This window comes from Drosophila sulfurigaster, chromosome 2L, assembly GCF_023558435.1.
Source record: "Drosophila sulfurigaster albostrigata strain 15112-1811.04 chromosome 2L, ASM2355843v2, whole genome shotgun sequence".
NCBI classification, from domain to species: Eukaryota; Metazoa; Arthropoda; class Insecta; order Diptera; family Drosophilidae; genus Drosophila; species Drosophila sulfurigaster.
The window spans coordinates 26229445-26252395 of record NC_084881.1 but is presented as its reverse complement, the minus strand read 5'-3'; the positions used below and the strand labels follow the sequence as shown (position 1 = coordinate 26252395).

Genomic DNA, 22951 nt, shown 5'->3' with positions numbered 1-22951 from the left:
TTGAATTATTGATGAATACATCCCAACCGGATTGAGTCCAGCTGAAATCACTCATGAGCTTGAAAACTTCCCAAAAACAAGAGAAAAAAAACCGAACTAGATAGAGAAAGGATTCGTCCTTTGAGGCAGCATGTCCTGTGAATGGGAATGGATAATGTATTGCACATCATCATGAACAATGATTTCATGATTTCGTTGTTGTTTCTACTGCTTTTGTTCTATTCGGACGCTGGTCAAGAGGAGAGGGCAGAGAAGAGAGACCGCGACCCGAGGGAGGAACTGCTGCTTTTGGGCATTCTACTAATGGGTCAACCGTCACTTCGGACGGACGTCAAAGTGTCTGTAAATCACCCACAACAACAGCAACAACAACGAAAGCCACCCAAAAAACGAGTAGGACGAAAAAAAAAACGACAACGAAAACGAAAACGAGAAAACGTAAAACAAAACCAAACCCTGACAATGGATATTCGAGTTTGAGGTCAGAGGTTGAGGCTTGAGGTGAGTCTGCCACTGGACACAAGCACAACACAACAACAAATACATCACGAATCTGTTGAGGGGAGAGAGAAGGGGAGGGGAGTCATCAGAGGTAAGGCTGTCTCACCTCTTTTCCGTTTTTTGTTTTGTGTATTGTCAGTTTTCGTTTTATCCTATGCCCTGTGCTATCCTGTGCATCTAATAAAGAAGGAAAGCACGTAAATTACTCTCAAAGGTATAATTTAGTTGCTCACTTGCTATTGTTGTTGTTGTTGTTGTTGCTGTGGCTTTGGCTCAGCTTTTGATATCCCTTTGCATCAAACTCTTGTGACATGCAACACCATTTCCATTTCCATTCCACATTGGCTTTGGCACAGACTGTACTTTGACCTTAACGTAGAACTGTTGCTATTTCTCACTCTGTATGTAAAGTCAACTCTGACTGATTATTTGGTAAACAGCACGAGCAATGCCGTCCAGGACTCATTTGTTAGATTCCTAACTTGATCACAAGTGAGATGTATCTGAAACTCTATCCTTAGCAGTAAAACATTGAGGCCTTACAAATATTGCCTACTTTATCAACATTTTTATTTTATACACATTTTTCAAATATGAAAATTCAGGGTTCACCTTTATCGATCTGGCTAAAATATATATATAATCTATCTATTCCTAAGAATTTGTCAGCCTTCATAAATATTTTGCACTTTGTCAAAAGCTGCAAGTTTAAAATACATTCTAAATCATATAATAAATATTATAATTTTAATATCTTAAACGAATAGAATATTTTTACATATGTATATAAAATTGTAGCACTAGAGTGTAAAAACAAATCTTCTTTGAATATCCAATTTCTTTTTTAAGAGATTTATCATTATTATAAAATATTTTTCAGAATTACAAATTACTAAACTCCCAAATTCTATTTAAGAGAAAAGCCTGAATTCTTTTTTTTATGTTATCCACAACACAATCAATAACCACCTGTGAAAAATAAATATTATTCTGATATCATTACACTGTAATATGGAATAAAAATTCTACTAATATCATTACACTTGTAATATAAAGCGAGCCTTATCTTCCTTATAAATATGTTAGGTGTTCCTTTGCCAATTTTAAGATGCTTTCAAAAACCTTCACCCTAATCATTATAAGCTTTATTTCGCACCTCGGCTTAGTGCCAAAACACACTCGAAAAACCTTTGTGCCCAGCCCATATTAAATAACTAAGCTCGTTTTCTAATAAAACTCAATCATATGTAGTTGAAAGCAATGTCTATAGTCTGATAATCCCCCATCGTCGTTTCAGTTTACCTAAGAGAACTAATGAGAGAGTGAGATTTGAGATTTGAGATTTGCTGGGGAAGCTTCTTAGCATGCCAACAAATATTAAAAGCCAAAAGTAATATTCATTAAAACGGCGAAAAGTGGCCAACTTGTTACATGTTTTTTTCGTCTTCCTCTTCCCTTTCCTCTTACTCTTTTCTCTATCTATTTTTGCAACCCTTTCCAAAGTGAAATTCATGGCTATGTCAAAAAAGGGTTTTGGCGGGGGAGAAGAACTTGGGCCTAGACGATGACCCGGCGACGTTGTCGTTAGTTCGCTGTGTGAACATTTCATTTTAATGTTTTGCACAGAGGGAAGGGGATAGGGAAGAGGCAAGGGGAGTGGAGAGCCGCCACTAGCCATGTGAGACGAGTGTTCGGACGCTGCCCCCGTTTTGCTTCTTCATATTTCGTACTTGAAACGTAATTACTTTAGAAAATAATCGTTAAAAGTAATGGTCTGTATCAAATATATTAAAATATAACGCAGCCAGCAGCAGCAGCAGGACGAAGCTGAAAGCTTGCCAACGTCAGCAGCGGAGTCGAGTCGAGTCGAGACTCGCCAAGCATTTGCACTCGTCATGTCAGAAGTCGTCAAATGCGCAGCAAAAGGAGTCGGAGAGAGTTGGGGAATTGGATGCTGGGTGGGCGCCATAACGCTCCATTGGTTGCCATTTGCCATTGCCATTTGGCATTTGAAGAGGAGAGGCGAGAGAAGAGAGAGACAGAGAGAGATGAAAGTCCGTCCAGTTGGCCATCAGTTGAAATGAGTTTTTATCAACGTCTGTCTGGGGCAGACTTTCCCACTCCCCTCTCTCCCATGCTCTCCTCACATTAGTGAGGCAAAATTTTATTGCACCTCTGTTGCCCGAGCTCTATGTATAATATAATTCTCCCGTTGACATTAAAAAAAAAGAAAAAGAAGAGAAGGCAACGCAATTCGCGTTTTGTGTAGAATAGTTTGTTGTGCGGACTTCAAACTTAGACATCACTTTCATAATGCATAAGGCACAAACATTTCTTCTGCTTCTTCAGCTTCTGCTAATGCTACTGGCCGCCAGAGGGAGCCTCTCCTTTTGTATTATGTTAAATTTAATTTCTTTTGTTTCGTTACTCGCACGTCATTTGCAAAATGAAATTATTACAAAATGTGTTTTTCTCGCTTTTGCTCATTTTGGGCTTTGGCATTTGGCTTTTCTTTCTCAGTTTTCTCTCTCTCAGTTTCTTAGCTTCACTTCACAGTTTTTGGCTCTTTATACCATTCGCATTCGCATTCACATTCACATTTCTTTTACTTCTACGTTTTCCTTTTCCTTTTACTTGAGCTTGAGCTTCATCTCAAGCAACGATTCCCGCGGGCATATCATCTTGCTCCATCATCAGAGAGAAGTGAAGAGAGGAGAAGAGAGAAGAGACAGGAGATTTGCCCATTTTTGGTTTTATGTTCATTCCTTTTGTGCTGTTTCCCTTCCCCCTCACTCTGTCTCCCTTCCTCTTTCCTACGCAATTTCTTTTCATTTGCCTTTTGTTTTTCGCATTTCTTAATCATTTTTGAGTGTCTTAATTTAACTTGTATACTCTGCTTTTAATTTCGAGTGTGTCCGCTTCGTCTGTGTCTGATCTGCCCCTCTGTGTGTGTGTGTGTGTGTCTGTGTGAGTGCAGCTGACCCCCAACCCCTCAAGTTGTTCCTGATAGTATCATTAGCATTTTCACAATTTTCTCGCCTCGTCCAAAATTGCAGGCAACAAGAAAAAAATAGAGACGTGAAAATTTAATTTGCAAATCAACTTGAAATTCATGAAAATTCAAAATGAGTGCTACTACTTGTAGTATTTTTTTTTAGTATATACCAACTTTAGTGAGTATCTAATTGAAATATTTGGAATGTGAAATTTCAGTATTATTAAAAGAACTTAATATTGGTTGAAATTCAATGAATTTAGAGACATTTTTAAATAATTAGAGTTGAGTCTTTTATTATTAAGCAAAATAATTTTCAAAAATATTTCTTTCACATTTGAGAATATATTCATAAATTGTTAAGACGTAAAAATTTAATTTGCAAATCATCTTGAAATTCGTGAAAATAAGTGTGAAATACTTAAAGTTTTTTTTTTTAATTTCAGTATTTATAAAAGGCCTAGAGAATAATTAGGTTGAAGTATAGTAGTAAAATTGTATTTTACAATATGTCTTTCAGATTTAAAACAAAATTAATATATTATCAGGACTCAATTTTAATTCCCGTTTACAATGCAATTAATGAAATATTATATTATAGAATTTAAAAGTTTAAGAAAAAAAATCTCTATTTTTATTTTAATTATTGAATACATTACTTCAACAATTAAATAATTTCATGTTTTGAATAAATAAGATCTATTGTAATATTTCTTAAAACTTTAGAAAATAGAAACTGAATTACTTCAGATAAAAAATATGATTGAAATATTTATCTTTCCTTCAATTTTAAGAGAATTGCAAAATACCTCATTAGATTAAGACTGCATTTAGTTAATTTTTCTATTTATTATCAATGTATCAGTGTTTTAAAAACTTCCACAAACCTACATTAGTTTTGACATATTCTTTACTGAAATCATTCCATTTAAATGGAAATATATAATATATTTTTCTTTTCTACAATTATCAGATATATTTTTAGATTATTTCCTACAATTATGAGAAATATTTATACATTTTTCTATTCTACAAATATGAGAAATATTTCATTAGTTCATTCGATTAATTCTCCTTATATTTCTCTTTAACTTCTCTGTAATTCCTTTGCTATGTATTATCCCTATTACCCTTTTAGCTTCTCTACGAGTATAATTCCATTCCTATGTAACTTAAACTTATCTGTAATTCCAACAACTCAGGGTTTTCATTTGGCTTAAACTCTGCTTTGCATTGTAGAAGTTAACAATGCAGAAAGGATGCAGAATCATTTATGGCCCGAGTCGCGTTCTAACAATCAAGTCAAAGAGTCTGACAATTCAGCAGCACTTTCGAGTCGTGGTATTAATTTCAATCATAATATCACCTACTACATACTTTTCCCTCCACTTCTCTTCATCTCTGCTGTATCTCCCACAGCTGCTGATCCCGACTGCTGACTCCTCCTGACTACTGACTGCTGACTGCTGTTGGCTAAGTCCACACAACAAAAAGTTGACAAATGACATGGTCGACTCAAAGTAATTTCTTTCAATTAGGACGCTGCGCAAGCGTTTCTCTCCTCGTTGCTGTTGCTGCTGCTGTTGCATCCACTTTTTGTTGTTTGCGCGTTGACATTGACATAGCGCGCATGTGCAACACGCTTCTCGCTCTCACTCTCTCACACTCGTTCTCTTGCTGTCTCTCTCGAATCAAATCGAGCGTCGTGTCAGTTATTAATGTTGCACATTTTGTGCCTTAATGGCTAATTCAAGAGTTGACAGATGTGCGTAATTTATTCGCGTTTCTCTTTGCCAACTATCTGTCTCTATCTCCCTCTCCCTCTCTCTCTCTTTCTCTGATCCTTCAGTGCGGTGTCCACTTGATAAACGATCCTCGCATTCTGGTGTTGAAAAATCTTGCAAAAATATGATGAGGCCATCACGATGGCGGCCAACAGATAAGCCAAAAGCCATAACCATAAGCCAGAAGAAGCAAAAGCAGATTCAGTTTTGACAAACGGCATTTCATTTGAGCCAACTTTATGAATGCGGCAGCGAGATCAGTTTCGGTGTGAAAAGTGCTCGACGCTTTGCGATTGGCGGCCAATTGAGAAGGCTTTAAAGGCTTTAGAATTGTGAGCGATTGGTCTAGGGGAATTTCTTGTTAAGATCTCAGTTCTTGTTGGTAGATTCCAAGGGTTTAAAAACATTTATACTAAATTCTACTTATAATTAATAAGAAGAATTAAAATTTTAATGAATCTGTTTCTGAATTATCATTTTAAATTATATGTCTAATATAATTATGTCTATTAAATTTAAATAATAAAGTAAAAAAGCTACATTCGAGTGCACTCGATTATAACGTACTCGCTACCCATAAAAGAAAAAACAGTGCGGTATTATTCTTAAAATATACCAAATTAATGTACCGCAAATATACTAAAATTATACCACAGTCTGTATATGGTATATTTATATAGTACTACACTCATAATATACCATAGAGTGCTGTTTCTCACAGCTTTCTTAATTGTTACTAAATTGAAATAAAAATTCAATTAAACCTATCTATAATTAAAATAAAGATTCTTTGTGCTGAGCCAATTCAAAGACATTAGGAATTTCTAGTCCAAAGCAGAAATGTATTTCAAAGTAGTCCTAAAAAAACTTATAAAAGAAAACATTTTTATTAGAAGTTAATTGCTGAAATTAATCAATCATAAAACGCACAATTTGAAATGTATGGAGTTAAATTTTAGAGCTTGCTTCAAAACCGAAATAAACCCCAATAAATTCGACTTCATAATACATATTACAATAATGTATTTTAAGTTTAAATATTATTGATCTAGAAATATTAATTAATTAACAGTTTTCTGTAAGCACTCGGATGTTAGCTACACGCCTCTGTAAATAACCACTTACAACACATAATCCTCTATTCAAACTAAAATTTAGTTTAAGCACATGTTCATATGTAGGCAATAAACATTTTTATGAACTATTAATGAGATAGTAGATCTACACTTATCTCAAATATACTTCGAATACTTTACTAAGTTAAGCCAATGACTGAAGACTCATCATTCAAGTCAGCAAGCAAACAAAAGTCGAGTCTTTAAATCAATTGAACTTGCATTCCCCTTTTAAACGCTCGTTAATTTGCAATCCAACTACATTGGATAATCAAACTGAAATGAACTTTTAACGCTGAACAAATATGGCAAATCAAATCTGGCCAACACATCAGCCACATTGTCGATTTGCCAGCAGAAATCGCAGCTACCGAATTGAGATGAGATGAGATGAGGTGTTGGTTTTGGTGTTGATATTGGCCTTGGCCTCCACAACGAAGCGAAACGAAGCGAGTCGAGGGGTGGCAAAGGGAAGGCGAGGGGAGGTGTCGCTTTGTGGTCACACAAATTGCCAGCGGTGGCCAAATCGTCAACAGCAACAGCAACAGCAGCAACAATGCAAATTGCTTAGATTTGCGTTGGACCACAAAGCGTCCCGACATGGTCGGGCACCTGACCAGCCTGGGAGTACAGCCAAGAGGGGGGGGGGAGGAGCAGTCAGCAGAGTCATCAGACGGCGACTGGTGTTGAAGGATTCACGATGTGACAGTGTCCGTCCTTTGACATGCGGCATAATGTGAATGTTGCTGATGGAGGCAACAAGCAACCAGCAACTGACTGAAAGAGAGGTAGAGACAGAGAGGGGCAGCAAGGGGGGGAGAGAGAGAGAGACATAGACATGCCTTACAAAGAGAGCTCAAACTGTTGTTGACAGTCGACAGCAGCAACAAGGACAACAGCAGCAACAGCAATAAACTTGAAGTTGACAATTGTAAAAAGCGAGGCACATATGAACACACAGCCCGGTTGTTGCCACTACCATTGCCCCTGCCCCATGCCCCCCTGCCACACCTCCTCCCCACTGAAAGCAAGAGGAACAGCCAACAACAGCAGCAACATCTAACGGCAATCATAAAATCAACAACTATGAAATTCATCACCGGCAACAGGCGCTCAGTGAAAGCCGCTCGTTGACACTTCCGCCACATGCCACATGCCGCATGCTGCAAACTGGAGTCACTGGATCAGCATCACCAACTGCCAGTTGTGTTGCTGTCGTTGTCGTTGTCGTTCCACCAGCAACAGCAGCAGCAGCATCATCATTCACGGCGGCAACGGCGACGGCTAAGTGAAATTAATTGCATTGTTTTTGGCCAATGAATTCCTAGTAGCCAGTTTTTGTTTTTCGGCTTAAACGCCTTGACGCCTTTTTGCCAACAAACAACAGCAACAACAACAACTGCAACAACGACAACAGCAACTACATGAAGTTGCCCCCAAGCCTGAGCTGCGCCACAGTTCATCACACGTGATTGCCGCAGTATGTTGCAAGCATTTGAAGCGCGATACGCACAGTGGTTACAAACATTCGCAAATATTCATTTGTAGAAATTAAAAAGAAATTTTTTTTACGAATTTTTTGTTAATAATAATTAGCTTAAGGAAAGTTGTATTGAAATGAAATCTCAATAAGATGATTTTAAAAACTTGAAACTATTGAAATTCCATTGCCATATGAAATAATGAAATTAAATAATTTGCTGAACTTAACACAGACTAAAAATAGACTAAAGTTCGTAAAAGATTTTTACATTAAATGTCCCAAACGAATTTACAATCATTGCCCATATCATAGTTAAAAATAGAAGAAAAATCTCTTATATTCTAATGAAAAGTTTTTATAATATCTCTTAAATTTCTTAAGGGAAAAATTGGTATATTTCAAACTAAAAATAAAAAGATTCTGCATAAGTTCGTATAACATCGTATATCAAAAAAATTGTAAATGTATTGTAATCATTTTAGCTTTACCTTGCTAGTATTAATAAAATATAAATATCTTCTATTAGTTCTTTAGTAATAAATATCTTCTTAAGTGATGACAAAAAGGAATTAAAAAGCATCTAAAGTTCCTATCCCAGGATAAGCTCCGCTTTTTATTTGATCTTTTTCATAAGAAATATTTTCTACAATAATATCTACATACTTTTTAAAATTCTTTCAATTTAAATACTCTACTTGATCTAAGCATCTTTCTTTTTCTATTTTAATTTTGCCATTTAACTTTTTCAGCTAGTTTTCTATACTATTTCGCACCACTGTGCAGCATTTAGTGTTTGCTGTTGTTGCTGCCTCGGTCTGTTGCCACCGAGTCCATTGCCTGCCCCCCAACATGGAGCTGCCCTTGCCCCTTTCGCAGTGTGGCATCCACACACACACACACACACACACATCGAAAGTCGTGTGCGTTGTCCTCGTCTCTGTCTCTTCCGTTGTCGCTCGTTGGTTTATCGCGCTGCTTCAGTTAGTTACCATCATCAACATGTTGACATGTCTATGACTGCATATCTGTGAGTGTGTTAGTTTGACTGTGTGTGTCTCTCATTGTTGTTGTTGTTGTTATTGTGCGCTAAGCAACGCTAAGCGAAGAGAAGAGGAGAACAGACAACACACACACACACACACACACACACACAGAGAGAGCGTTTATCACTCATGCTTATGGTCTTGTTTTTGCGGTGATATATCACACTTGACACTCATTCATTCAGTTTTAGAGTTTAGTGTTTTTGGCCTCGTTACGCTTCCCTCTCCCTTAGCACCCTGTGATACACTCTCTCTCTCTTCCTCTTTCGCTCTGTGTTTCGCTCATTTGAATTTCATCACTTTTGAGACAGTCAGAGGTTTCCATCATTCCAATGATGTACCAGCTTCTTCTTCTTCTTCATCGTGCCATCGTGCTGACTGCCTGTTAATTTGTGTGAACAGCGCACAGGGTGTCACAGGGTGGCTACTGTTCACATTCACACTTCTTGTTCACCCATATTTGTCTCAATGTTATTCCCATTCTCGTTGTTGTTGTTGTTTTTGTAATTTCTGTTATTGTTGTTGTCTCTGTTCTCTGTTTTCTGAGTTCGTGTTTGTTTTTCAATTGCTCCGCAAATGTTTATGCAGATGAATTGTATTTTGAGTTGTGTTTTTGTCTGGCTCTGCCCAAGTCATGGGTTAAAGGAGAAGGGGGAGTGGGGAAAGTAGTTTTCGGTCCTTTTGCCAATTTGATGAATGTGGCAAATGTTTGCTAAGCTTTCCATAATGTGACTCTAAGCTCTGGCCCCCGCAATATGCTCGGAATTTCGATTAAACGGACGGAACAGATGGAAATTTCACAGAACATTGAAAGGTGATTAAAAATATCAAAGCCTTATATGAGGTAGGAAGAAGTAGAAAGAACTAGCTTAAGATATGATAAAGATTATAAATAGTAGTAGACATTCCAATTAAGAAAATATTAAAGAATTCTTGGAACTATATAAGAATACTTTAAAGAAACTTCTATGTCAAAAGGGAAATAAAAAGAACTACTCTGATTATTATTATTATTATTACAATCAACTAGAACTATAAAGATTTTTATAAAAATGTTAAAATGAGATTTAATTTTAATGGAAATATTTAATGACAAATTTAGAGATAATAATAATTCAAGATTTTAATAATATGATCATAAGTTTGAGGGGAACGTCAACAAATATTATAATAACTTTTATGAATATTATTCCCTTATCTTTAATATTTAAAATTTGTAAATTATAAAACAGAGATTTAATTTAAACATTAATATATAATGGCAAAGTTCGAAGAATTTTAACATTTTCAGTTGATAATGAAATTTTTGTGTGGACATCAAAGTATGAGGAGAGATATTTAGTTGGAATAATATTTGATGCCTTCTATAATATAGTAAGATCATAAATTTAAAATGTTCCAATAGAGTAAAATAACTCGAAATAAATTGACCCTCACTTCTGTCTTCAATTGTAAAAACCCAACAAAATCGAGCTGTCGAAGTCAAAGCTGTGCTCAAAGTTGAGGACTGAACAACAACAAGCGTTGCACCCCTCTTAGAATAAAAACCCCCTTGCCTTGCGTCTTATGGCAAATTAATTGCCAGCTACAAAACCAGAAAAACAAAAACAACCCGCGGCAGTCGAAAATGTTGCCCAAAAATTGCTGACAGACGCTTTGCCACAACTCATAAACAATTGCAACACAAAAATTCGGTTCATTTCAGTTCGGTTTTGATACTGGAAAAATGTATAGAAAATGTTGCATGAATTTGATTTAAACTTTTCACTCGTAATTTCAATTGGGCAATCGGTGAGATGAGGAAGGAGAAGGGAGTGGGGGGATTGGCATTCAAATATGAAGTTATTGCTGGCAGAATGTAACTGCAAGCCTGTTGCAACAACATCAACAACAACAATGCTGCAACGGATGGCGTCTAAATTTAACAGCAAACAAAAAAACAAAAAAAAAGTTGCACACAAAACAAATGTTTTTGACGCATTTTTCGTAGTGTCAGTGCATGAAGAGCGGTGGAGGAGGCAAGGAGGGGGCGTGGCTGGCGCCAGGCATTTACAGCTTTTATGACGCTGCGTCGCCGCGTCGGCGACAGCAACAACAACAACAACAACAATGAGAGACGACGACGTCAACGTCCGTCACCGCAAAGGTGTCAGAAAATTGCATGCGGCAATTTCAGATCCGTTTGACAGATGGAACGCAACGAGAAACGCGGACAGGGATGCGGACGAGGACGGGGAATGGAATGGAATGGAACAGCGTGTGATAAAATCGTGTGTCAATTCGATTTTTGACGTTAACCGACGCCTAAACAACAACAACAACAACTTTGTTGTTTTTTTTATTACCTTGGAATTGGAATTGGGTGACCGTTGTTGCTGCCACAGTTTGTTGCAATAGAAGCGGACGCGCTACATGACATTTGTGGCAGTGAATTGGCAGCTTGCAGCTGCAACCTGCAACCTGCTGCAACTTGCAACTTGCATCAGCATCAGACCAAACAGTTCCATGTGGGCGAGCTAAATCAATGTTTAACCGGTTCGCATTCATTTTAAATCGATTCCAATTCGATTCGATTCGGGTTCGGTTCGGACTTCAAATGATCCGACATAGGAGAGGGAAGAATGGATCGGTATCAATGATAAAAGATAGAAATAATCAATCTTTGCCTTAAAGTTAAATATTGAGGAAAAATAAGGAAGTGTTCCATTCCATAATTTCAAAAAATGAAATTATTATTATTATTAATGAGAGATTAAGTTAGTATTTCTAAGCGAAACTATTATTTCTTTCCTTAAATATGAAATTTCTATCAAGGACCTGCTTTAACTTTTGTGTTCTATTCCAGTCGTTCTACCTCAAACACTCAGATGTCGCTTTGTGAATTAATTTCGAGGTTATGTTATCCTATACCTATGTATTTTGAAATTTATCTCATCTAAGAATAATATAAGATTATAATCATTTGGTGAAATCGTTATAAACGTTATAGTTGAAATTAATTGACTAAAGAAATCTATTATTTGAATTAATTTCGAGGTTATGTCACTCTATACATATGTATTTTCAAATTTATCTCATCATAGATTAATATAAGATCATTAACTAATTTTATAAAATTAATTTTTAAACTTAATTTGATAAAATTAATTCTTATACTAAATCTAACTTTATCATAAAAAGGCAAAGATGCATTCAATTTCCAATTAATTCTATAAAAAATTTACTTTTTTGTAAGACTGAAAATATTTGCTTAATGCTTGGATAATATTTGCTTAACATTTGCATGCCGACCCCACGTTCTCTTCTCCTAGCATACAAAGTTATTCCTCCCCCAAATCATTTCATCAATGCAAATACACAAAAAAAAATTGCATTGTGCAATTGAAATCAAAATACAATGTTGCTGCGAGATGAGCGTGGCTACAAAAGGGGGTGGAGGGGAGACGGGTAGATGGGGGCAGTGAGGAGAGCGAAGAGAAGGGGATTGGTAACATTCCGGTATGTCACATTTCTAGCCCACAAAAATATACAAAAAAAAAAAAAAAAAAATGAATATGTAGCGAATCCAACTTTTGACGTGTGACAGCAGTTGGCGTTGCATTTTGGCCGCAATTGTCAGGTGCCGCGATATTCGAGGACCTGTCAATCCGATTACAGATATTTGAGATATAAACGCGACTGCAACGCAAAATGCCGAAGGGGAGGGGTGACAAAAGGGGGGAACAAATGTACAGTAAAGCTGTAGACTAGACTTTAAAGAGATGTGCTTAATTTAATTCAAATATTTTTTAAACTAAATTCTAAATATAATTAAAATCTACTGATTACAATCTTACAACTGGAAGTAGTTGTAAACTCAACTGAAAAATGTAGACCAAATAAATCAAAACGTTCAATAAGCCTTTCAACTTAATTTCCCTTAATATAATTAGTGTGACGTCACAAATTCAATGAGACGCTACCTCGCTTTTACATGTCAAAGCCTGGAAGCAGTTGTAGTTCCCTTAAGACAACTGGAAAGTGTCGAGAAAATCAAACGCGTCGCTGTCGTTTACTTTTTTTGTGTGCTTGCGTAGCTTTCGTTAAGTTTTGACGAAACTAATAAAGATGCGTAATGGTTGCCTGCGCACAAGTATTGGAAAATAATTACAGGCAAAGTGCAAAGAGCGACACAAGAAGATAGGAAAGGGGGAGGCGAAAAAAGTGCGAAATAATCTAAGCTTAAAAGTACAGTTAATTTATGCAAATCATAAGCAGCAACACTTACCAAAGGCGCTCATAATTGTCAACGTTTGACTAACACATACACACACACGCACTCACGAAACGCGCACACACGCATACACAAACGACTTTGTCACGTGCGAAACGAAACGATGAACCGCTAACTCCCCATTCCAGTCGAAAACGCAGCGCAGCGACGTCGCAGCGCAGCGCATTCAACAATTGGGCTTAAGCATGTTCTTCTACTTTTTTTCACAACACGACGCGACGCGGCAAAAGTAAAAGAATTAAATTTGTAAATTTGCGTATTTCGATGCAACGGCGATTTTGCAAACAACAACAGCAAGAACAACGAACAAAACTTTTGCGCTGCCTTGGCTTTGGGGCTGCGCTTCATTTTCAATTTCAATAAATAACCTTGATTTAAACGGCAGCGACGTCAACAGCGTCGCTAACACCAACGCACTGGCGACATTCTCACCCCCACAGTCGTTTGACCAGCTGCACACAATGCACAGCCACAACTACAACGGCTACAAAGAGAGCGGCGAGCGTGAGAGCGAGACAGTTGGTGAGCCAGACCGGCCCCCACACACAAACACCTGTCACACTGCACATTGTCGCACTGCACAGCTTGGCGCTCTCTCGCTCACGGTGTGAAGCGCGCTCTCTGCCTCACACACACACACACACACATTCAGAAGGAGTTGTGTGTGTTGCTCTCACGGCCATTGCAGTTGTTCCGCTCCCCATTTGTCTCAGTTTCAATTTCAAGTGTTTCTTCGCCAAAAGCTTTCTCCTCTCATTCGCAACGTCAAACGGCAAAGGGCTATAAATCAAAACAAAACTGCAGCTGGCAACGTCGACGCATGCGCTACGTTCACAGCAGCAGCAGCAGCAGAGGTTGCTCTCTCAGAGCACGCACACACACAGAGGCACACACGTAACGCTCTCTTTCTGTCTGCTGCCGGCATATATCAAATTAATGGGGAAAACGTCGTCGGTTCTCTCTCACTTTTGTGCACGCCACAATTCATTTTGATTGCCATGGCGCGCGCTCATTTGTTTCGCTCTCGCTACGTTGTCGTTGCTGTTGCTGCTGCTGGTGCTGCCTCTGCTGCTGCTTCTGCTGCTGCTGCTGCTGTTGCTATTGCTGTCAGCTCTCAACGTTGTCAGTGTCAAAAAGATGTTTTAGTCGACAACGGCAGCGCTGAACGAAATCATGTCGCATATTTTCATTGTTGAATTTTTCGCAAGGAATTCAACAGCAGTAGCAGTAGCAGCAGCAGCAGTCGAAGCAGCGCAGTAACGTCGTGACGTGCTGTCGGCAGCGTTGTTGACCCATCACAAAATTGCAACGTGCGCGTGTCAATCAGTCGACGCTAATGAGTTGCTTGGTCCGGTTAACCGATTCAGTTCAAATTCCGTGCTAAACTTCATAACCGCTTCGCGAGTCGCGCGCGTTTTTCTAGTCTCCCCATCATAATCAAAAAAAAAAGAAAAACACAAATACGCAACAGCAGCAGCAAAAGAATAATAATAAATTTTGTGGCAAGCGTCAGTAAATCATTAAATTAATAGCCTCACACACACACATACAGAGACGTACACACAGCTGTTGTGGGGAGTGCGTGTGTTGTTGGCATTTGCCAAGGAGGAGCAAAGGAGAAGGAAGAAGTAGAGGCAAAGCTGCTCTGCCTTGGAAATTGGCGGCAGTTGACCGCAGCAGCAGCGACGACGACGACGTCGATTGCACTACACAACCACAAGCACACACACACACTAATACACACGTGCTGGCAGTAAAACATATTGAGCAAGCAGCAAGAGAAGAAGAGTGAGAAGGGACGTCGCGCGTTTTCGTCCCGGCCGCCCCATTGTGACATTTGATTTATTTGACGTGTGTGTTTTTGATAGAAGCTCAACACGAAACTGACACGTTCACACAGACACACACACACAAACACATTCGCATACACGAAGACAAGGCAAGCAGACATTGAGTCGACGGCGCCGCTCTCAAGAATTTCAAACGTGAAACGAAAATAAAATTAAATACATTTAATTTGTATTAGTATTTGAACTTGTGTATTTGTATTTGTATTGGAATTGGTATTTGTATGCGTGTGTTTGGCTTAGTTAAGTGCGTTTCGCGTATATAACGAAAGTGTGACCAAGACAGCAGCAACAACAACAACAAGAACAATCAAAACAACAACAGAAACTACAACTAAAGCGAATCGATGCGAACATTTAATTAGTGTGAGCTACGAAAGAGAGACAGAGAGAGTTAGAGTGAGTGAGTGAGTGCTTGCAAACTTTGAGTCAAAGACAACAACAAAATTGAAGTGAAACTCAAAACTCAAAAAAACACAAAAATATAAAAACGTCAAAATGATGCTACACGAGGCTGTCATGCTAGAGATTTATCGCCAGGCGTTGAGTGCAAGGTGAATTAACCGTTACGTTATTAAGAGTGCGTCATTTGTGGGGGCAACTCAATTAATTAATCTATTTATTTTCATCTTAGTGTGATTAAATAATTATTTATTAAAGTTGGTGATAGAAGTTTCTATTTTCGAAGCAAGTTTATATTACTTTACTAAATTCGAATATTGGAATATTTTGTGTTTTGGTTTATTTTGATACGATATTTTTAGATTTTCTTGATTTATATTTAGAGATTTAATTTGAATTTTTTAAAGACAAATCAATCAATTTAGAAGCATTTTAAACATGAATAGAATTAAATAAATGTATTAAGAGTTAAAGTCTACACTTCTTAAATATTAAAAAACAATTTAACACTCAGTTTTATATAAGGCGCTAATTATAATTAAAAAATAATATTTAGTCCATTTGAAATGAATTGTTAATAATTTATTTCTTAAGTGCCATTAAAAATACATTTTATATATACATTATTAATAATTCTTATAGCATTATTTATAATTTGGTAGTTTCAAGTTCAAATTAAAGACAGCAAGTTTGTTTGGTGATTAAAACATATATATTTTGACGTCATCTGATGTTTATAAATCTTAAAACGTTTGACATACTTTTCTTATCAGTTTCCTCAACAACCAAAATAATGTTTGAATATTTTCAAATCCCAGCTGGCTCATTTGTTTGATTAATTTTGGGTTTCTTGACATTTGCTTTCTTGATAATGAATTGAAATTCACAACAATATTTCCACAACATTTTTAGAAATTTTAAACATTGTGCTACAAAAGTTTTCTACTTAGAATGCATATGTGAACTAAATGTTCGGATATACAATTTTTATTTTTAATTTATCATTTATTGTAGTATAAATACATTGAGAGAATCAATTGAAAATATTTTTAAAAATAATTTTACACATTTGTGTAATAAAAATACATAGAAAGAAATAGTTACAGTATGGTTTGTGATAAGAAACTTCTTTATGAATATGAAGAATAATGATATAATGAAATTATATGTTTTGACCTTTTAGAGACGTGAAGTTTTGTATTATAAAAACTGATGATTAAGCTTCTGATAGGTGGTATTCAATGAATACTATTCATAAGATTGACTTTCCGTATGTTTCACTTATACTTTTAGCTTTCTTTTAACTTCCATTAAAAAGATATTCTTTAATTACAGATAATCATTTCATCCCAATATAATATTTCCTTAAATGATAAGCTTAAGTGATAAAGTTTCACAATCTAGTTATCTCATCTATTATTTATCCATATAAACTTTTGTATTTACATGAAATAACTCCTCTAACCCAACTTCCTTCCCTCTCTCTCTCTCTCTCTTTCAACTTTGCAGCGAGTTGGCAAGTCCGCGTTGTCAATCCCGGGAGTCGAATGCCTCGGCAGCTGGCGCTGGAGATGCGCGTTGTCCATCGAATGAATCGCACTGCTCGGCCAACGATTGTCTGACCCCCGCACCGACGCCCACGCCCACCACAGCCGCCTCCCCGGTGGGTCTGCCCCTCACCGCCACCTTGGCTCCCTCGGCAGCTGCAGCGTTGTTGCCTCCGCAATCCGCTGCGATGGCTGCCTATCTGGCTGCCGCACAACAGAATCATCTGCTGCTGACCAATCCGCTGGCAGCGGCAGCTTCCTTGGTGCAACAGGCAACGCAACAGGCCGCTTCGCCAGCTGCCAGTAATCCCCACGAAGAGGAAGAACCTCCTGCACTCGACTTTAGTCGGAAGCGAGCGACGTCGGAGTGCGAGGCAGCCGCTAGCGATGAGGAGCAGGAAGAGCTGGCGGATCAGGAGTCCGCGCCTTTGGACTTGTCGGTGAGCACACGAAAGCGACAGACGCCGAACCTGGAGCAGGATTCCCCAGCTAGGAAGTTGCCAAGAAGCGACTACAAATCGCCCTTGCCACCTGGCAGCTGGGTTCCTCCCTTGAATCCCTATTTGGCAGCTGTGGCAGCCAAGTCAGCGGCAGGTTTAAGTGGCAAACTCGCGCCAAGTGAGGCGACCAAAGCACTGGAGAAGATGAGCGAAATGAGTCGCCTGGAGACGCCGCCGCCGAGCAGTCGAACTCCCGCTTCCAACAACAGTTCAGTGGGAGCAGCTGGGGTCTCTTCGGGAGGCGGACGTCACAGCGCTTGGCAGTCGCATTGGCTGAACAAAGGTGCCGATGCGGCCAAGGATGTGTTCAAGTGCGTCTGGTGCAAGCAGAGCTTTGCCACGCTCGCCCTGCTCACCACCCACATGAAGGAGACGCAACATTGCGGCGTCCAAGTTCCTTCGCCCTCCTCCAACTCGAATTCCACCCCAGGAACAACACAACCTTCGTCGGCATCGCGAAACAACAATGCCACATCGACCAACAGCTCGAATTGCTCCAGCAACAGCTCGTCGACATCCTCAAGTTCCTCCAAGTCTGAGTTGAATATGCTTATCAAGGAGACGATGCCGCTGCCTCGCAAACTCGTGCGTGGTCAGGACGTTTGGCTGGGCAAGGGAGCGGAGCAAACCCGACAGATACTCAAGTGCATGTGGTGTGGTCAGAGCTTCCGTTCGCTGGCCGAGATGACGAGCCACATGCAGGAGACTCAGCACTACACGAACATCATATCGCAGGAGCAGATCATCTCCTGGAAGTCCGGTGACGAACGCCCCTCGAACGGGGAGCGTTCCTCTGCAGCAGTGGGAGGGAATAACTCCTCAGGGGGCACGCCCACAGCGCCCAGTGTGAGTGCTGTGCTCACCTGTAAGGTGTGCGATCAAGCATTCGCTACGCTCAAGGAGCTGAGCACCCACATGGCTCAGCAGTCGCATTACAAGGATGCGAATGCCGCCTCCAGTTGCGCTTCTTCCTCAGCTTCGCCGCCAGCTCCGACCGCAGGAGGCGCAGGAAAGCGTGGACGTCAAGCACGCAACGAGAAGCGCAAGAAATCGCTCCCAGTGCGAAAACTCCTCGAGCTTGAACGCTCCGGAAGCGGAGGTGGCCTTGACTCGGCCCTAAAACCGTTGCGGGACTTTGCAGCGGCCACTAAAATAACGTGCGAGAAATGCGGCAGCAAGATTGAGACGGCACTTTTTGTGGAGCATATAAGGAAGTGCCTGGGCGACAGTATTCCCATTCCCCCGAGGCGAGAGCAACAGCGTCTCGCCAGTCCCAGCATGCAGTCGGAGAAGCCCAGCAATAGCTCCTCCACAGGCGGAGGTCCTTCGGTGTTGAATGCCCTCGAGCAACTGATCGAGAAGAGCTTCGAATCGCGTGTGGGACGCTTAGCCCCTGGTTATCCAGAGACTGGCACACCGCTAGGAGCTAGCATATTAAAGCGTCTGGGAATCGACGACAGCAGTGACTACACAAAGCCCCTGATGGATGCTCAGGTCATGCAGATGCAGTTGTTGCGTTCTTCGTATCCTTCGAGGGATCGCAGTGCCAGTGAATCGAGTTCGGCTAGCCGCGTAGAGTCCGCTTATACGCCGGACCGACAGCAGGCGACGCCACGTCGCACTCCAGATACGCCAGCATCATCGGTAGTAGCAACACCTTCGCTTCCACCACCAACGAGCAGCATCAAATCAGAGCCAATCGAGGCGGAGCAGGAGCTGGAAGCTACTAGCAACAACAATAGTCGACATCTCATCAACGTCAAGAAGGAGTTCAGCATGGACTCGGTAACGGGCAATGCTCGGGGAAGTCCCAGCGCCAGCAGCGAACGCTCGAACAATTCACCGCCCGCTGTGCCAGCTACCCAGACAACAAACCTGGCGGAGAGTGGAAGTTTACTGGCTCTTAACTCCATGTTTGATCAGCTGAGCAGCGTGGAAACCAACAATAATAATACTGGTAAGTGGCAAACCCAATTTTAATGTGAGTCAAACTTGAGGTGGGGTCGAAAGGTTTGATCCCAGTGTGGCCTTTTTTGTTTATTGATCTTAGAAAGTGTTAGAAGAAAGTCGGGAATAAATTTAGGATTGTATGAAGTAGTGAGGTAAGGCAGAGAGTCAGGAAATAAGTTAAGGATTGAACAAAGTAGTGAGGTAAAGAAAAGAGAGTCAGGGAATGAGCTAACGATTGAACAAAGAAGTTAAACAAAACAAGAGAGTCAAGGAACAAACTAAGGATTCAACAAAGTAGTATGGTAAGGAAAGGAAAAGAGAGTCAGGGAATAAGCTCAGGATTGATAAAAGTAGTAAGGTAAAGCAAGGACTTGGTAAACCTGCGAGGTTGCAAGGTTCTTTTACTCTATCAGACAATTTAATCTAGTAATGAAATGAATAATGAAGTTTCTACTACCAGACACACTCATTGAAATCCTTTCGTCTTAGGATTACTCCAAGATTAACCCTTCATTAAACCTAACCTAAATGTTCCCCTTATTCTCTATTCCTTTAGGACTTTGCTTCAACAACAACAACAACAACAACAGTACTGGAAATGGCAACTCAAAGAAACCGAAAGCACATCCGCTGGCAGCATTGCAAAAGCTCTGCGAGACAACTGATCCTCCAGCCTCGAACACACGCAGTGCCTCCTCCGCCTCCTCAACTACACCGAGCTTGGGTCTAGGTGGAGTGGGAGGCAATGATCTGGTTGCCTTCAGCTGGGCCTGCAACGAGGCAGTGCTAAGTGCGAGCACAGCGGGAGCAGCAGGCGGCGGAGGAGGAGCGGGAGGCGGGGAGCTGATCATCAAGTGCTCGTTTTGTGATACGCCATTTGGATCGAAGGGCGCCTATCGTCACCATCTGTCCAAGGTGCACTTCGTCAAGGATGCTGCTGAGGATTCGCCCACCACAACAACAACAACATCAGCAGCAGCGGCGTCGCAGCTCAAGTCGCCGGCGGCGGCGCAGTCACCGAAATCGCTGCCGATGGCCTCGCCAAAGCGTTCGGCATCGCGCAGTCCGGCAACGCCGGCAGTCCAGCAGCTGCCGCAGACGTCGCCGTCGACGTCGCTATACGATGAGAGTCCGCAGTCCAAGTTCTTAAAGTACACGGAGCTGGCCAAGCAGTTGTCCTCGAAGAATGCCTAAAGTGAGGTTAAGTGCAATCGCTGCTCGCCGCTGCATTGATTTCCGATCAAAAACGCAAAGAGAACGCAAGCAGAGAGCACAACTTAAGCTCTCTCAATTGTCGCTCTCGCAAGACGTTCTCTCTGCAGAAGCATTTCCCCTACTTTGCTGAATAAGCAGACAGATTTCCCCTCCCGGTGCCTGGGGTAGTGACGTCACAGCGCTGACGTCTCTCAGTTTTATTGTTTGCCAAAACACACAAGCAGCAACAGAAACAGCTAGAGCATGCCATCGCATTCACACGCACGCCACTCGTGCGAAATTCAATTACCACCACTTTGACGAACTGCTGTCCATCAAAAACAACGCACACACACTCGCACACACAGACACACGCGCACACTCTCTTACAGTTGCGATTGCAGGCGTGCGCAAGAGCGAGACGGTTGTAGTGTGCACAGCAGTTTGACGAAAGGCGACGACAACAGTTCGTCAAAGTGAAAAACAACAAACACACGAAACGAAAACGCAAACGGGCAAGCAAAAACAAAATACAAAAGCAAAGCATGCTGACCCATGCGATTGGATGGAGCAGCAAGCAACACAACAGCAGCAGTAGCAACAACAATGCTAAAAATGGGTGGGGGATATATATTGAGCAACAAAACGCAACCGGTTTGAGCGCAAATCGAGTGATGAGTGAGCGAGCGAGAGAGAGAGAGAGAGCGAAACCAATTGAGTGGATTTTGTATGAACAAATTGCGGTTCCTGGTCAAAAAAGCGTGCCAAAAAATTAAGAAAACATAAAATTAATAAATTTATTAATATTAAGTAATTACAAAAATGCAACGCAGTATACGTAAAAAACTTTAAACAACAAAAAAATCTCAAAAAAAAATTTTAAACTCATTTTACGAGTGAGAAAAATAAATACAATTTGTTTTAAGTTGTTTTTTAGTAAGCAAAGAGGCAAGTTTTTTTTGGAGTGTAAATAATTGAATAGAGATTTAGCACTTTCCTTCCAATATTAAGAATTATTAAAGAATTAAACTATATTAATAAAAAAAGTCAAGAATCAAAATGTAATCACGGCAACTCATGTATACGCATTAATTATACAACAACAAATTATATACTTAACTATATTAATTATATACGAGCATTAAATACAATGTATACCAACAACACTCAAATCTCAAAAAGAACTACGAGAAGAAGAAGAATAAGAAATGTATACCTATTATATATATAAAATATATGTATTTAACCTAAGATTAAACCTAAGACTTCCAACTATGAAAAGGACAAAAATCCTACTATAAAACAAATGAAAAACTTAACGCAACAAAATGTCAAACATTTCATTGTCATCAACAAGAAAACTAAAACAACAACAAGAACATCATCAGCAACAAAATTAAACTAATTTAAAAAGAAAAAGATTAACTTATGATAATATTATATAGAAGATATGTCTGTATCTGTATCTGTATACGACTTGTATTTGAGTTTTTGTGATATTATTTTTAAAACTCCTTTTGCTTCCTTTTCGCCTAGTTCTTAAGTAAGTCTAACGAAAAATGCAATAAACATTTCAATGCAAAAACAAAACGCAACAATTGTTTTTAATCTCTGAACTATGATTTGAACTCTGAACTCGAAATGAAATTTTCATTTCTATTAAATTTATTCAATTACTTTTTGACATAAACATAAAATAGTATGGAATAATTCTAGAAATTATTTTCAAACAATTCTAAAATTTGCAGAAATTTTTTATAAGTTTACAATGGATTTTTGTTTGTATTTAATTTATTTATTTAGTACACAAAGATAAAAGCATATTAATCCTTTTAATCATCATCAAATTTGCAATACAATTTTGTAGAATATTTTCCAACTATTCGAAAAATTTCAGAAATTATTGGCGACAAATTTAAAAAATATGAATTTCTTTTGGCAGTCGCAATTTAGTGTAAAGATTCTTCAGCACTATTATCAATATTTTTATTTTTATGATTTTAATAATTTTCAAATTCAATAAAAAAGTTAAATTCGACTAAAATATCTGCATTATTTTTTTAACTTAATAAATTCAAGCTACCTTTTTATTTATTGGGAAACTTTTAGCTATTTTAAAATTATTATATCACCTTTGGGATAATTAAAAAAATTTTTTTTTATTTTCTTTTATTTTTTAATTTCTATAAACTCTTTTTTTGTAATTTTTAAGTATCAAATTAATTATATTATAAATGTAGAAAGTTTACATTTCTTAGCGAAAGGTTTTTCAACAATTCATTTTGTAGTTGTCCTCAACAAATGAACATTTATTTAT

At 39.1% G+C, this 22951-nt stretch overlaps 2 protein-coding genes across 2 annotated transcripts in view; one reads left to right on the top strand and one right to left on the bottom strand.

The window, feature by feature from the left end:
* The window catches only part of LOC133837573 (uncharacterized), a 155287-nt gene that overhangs the window by 52737 nt on the left and 79599 nt on the right, over positions 1-22951 (bottom strand). The window lies entirely within an intron of this gene.
* Positions 14331-22205, top strand: LOC133837563 (protein tiptop). The gene is made up of 3 exons (XM_062268372.1): positions 14331-15595; positions 16953-19447; positions 19997-22205. Exons 1-3 carry the CDS (start codon positions 15540-15542, stop codon positions 20632-20634), a joined length of 3189 nt encoding a protein of 1062 aa, XP_062124356.1. The 5' UTR covers positions 14331-15539; the 3' UTR covers positions 20635-22205.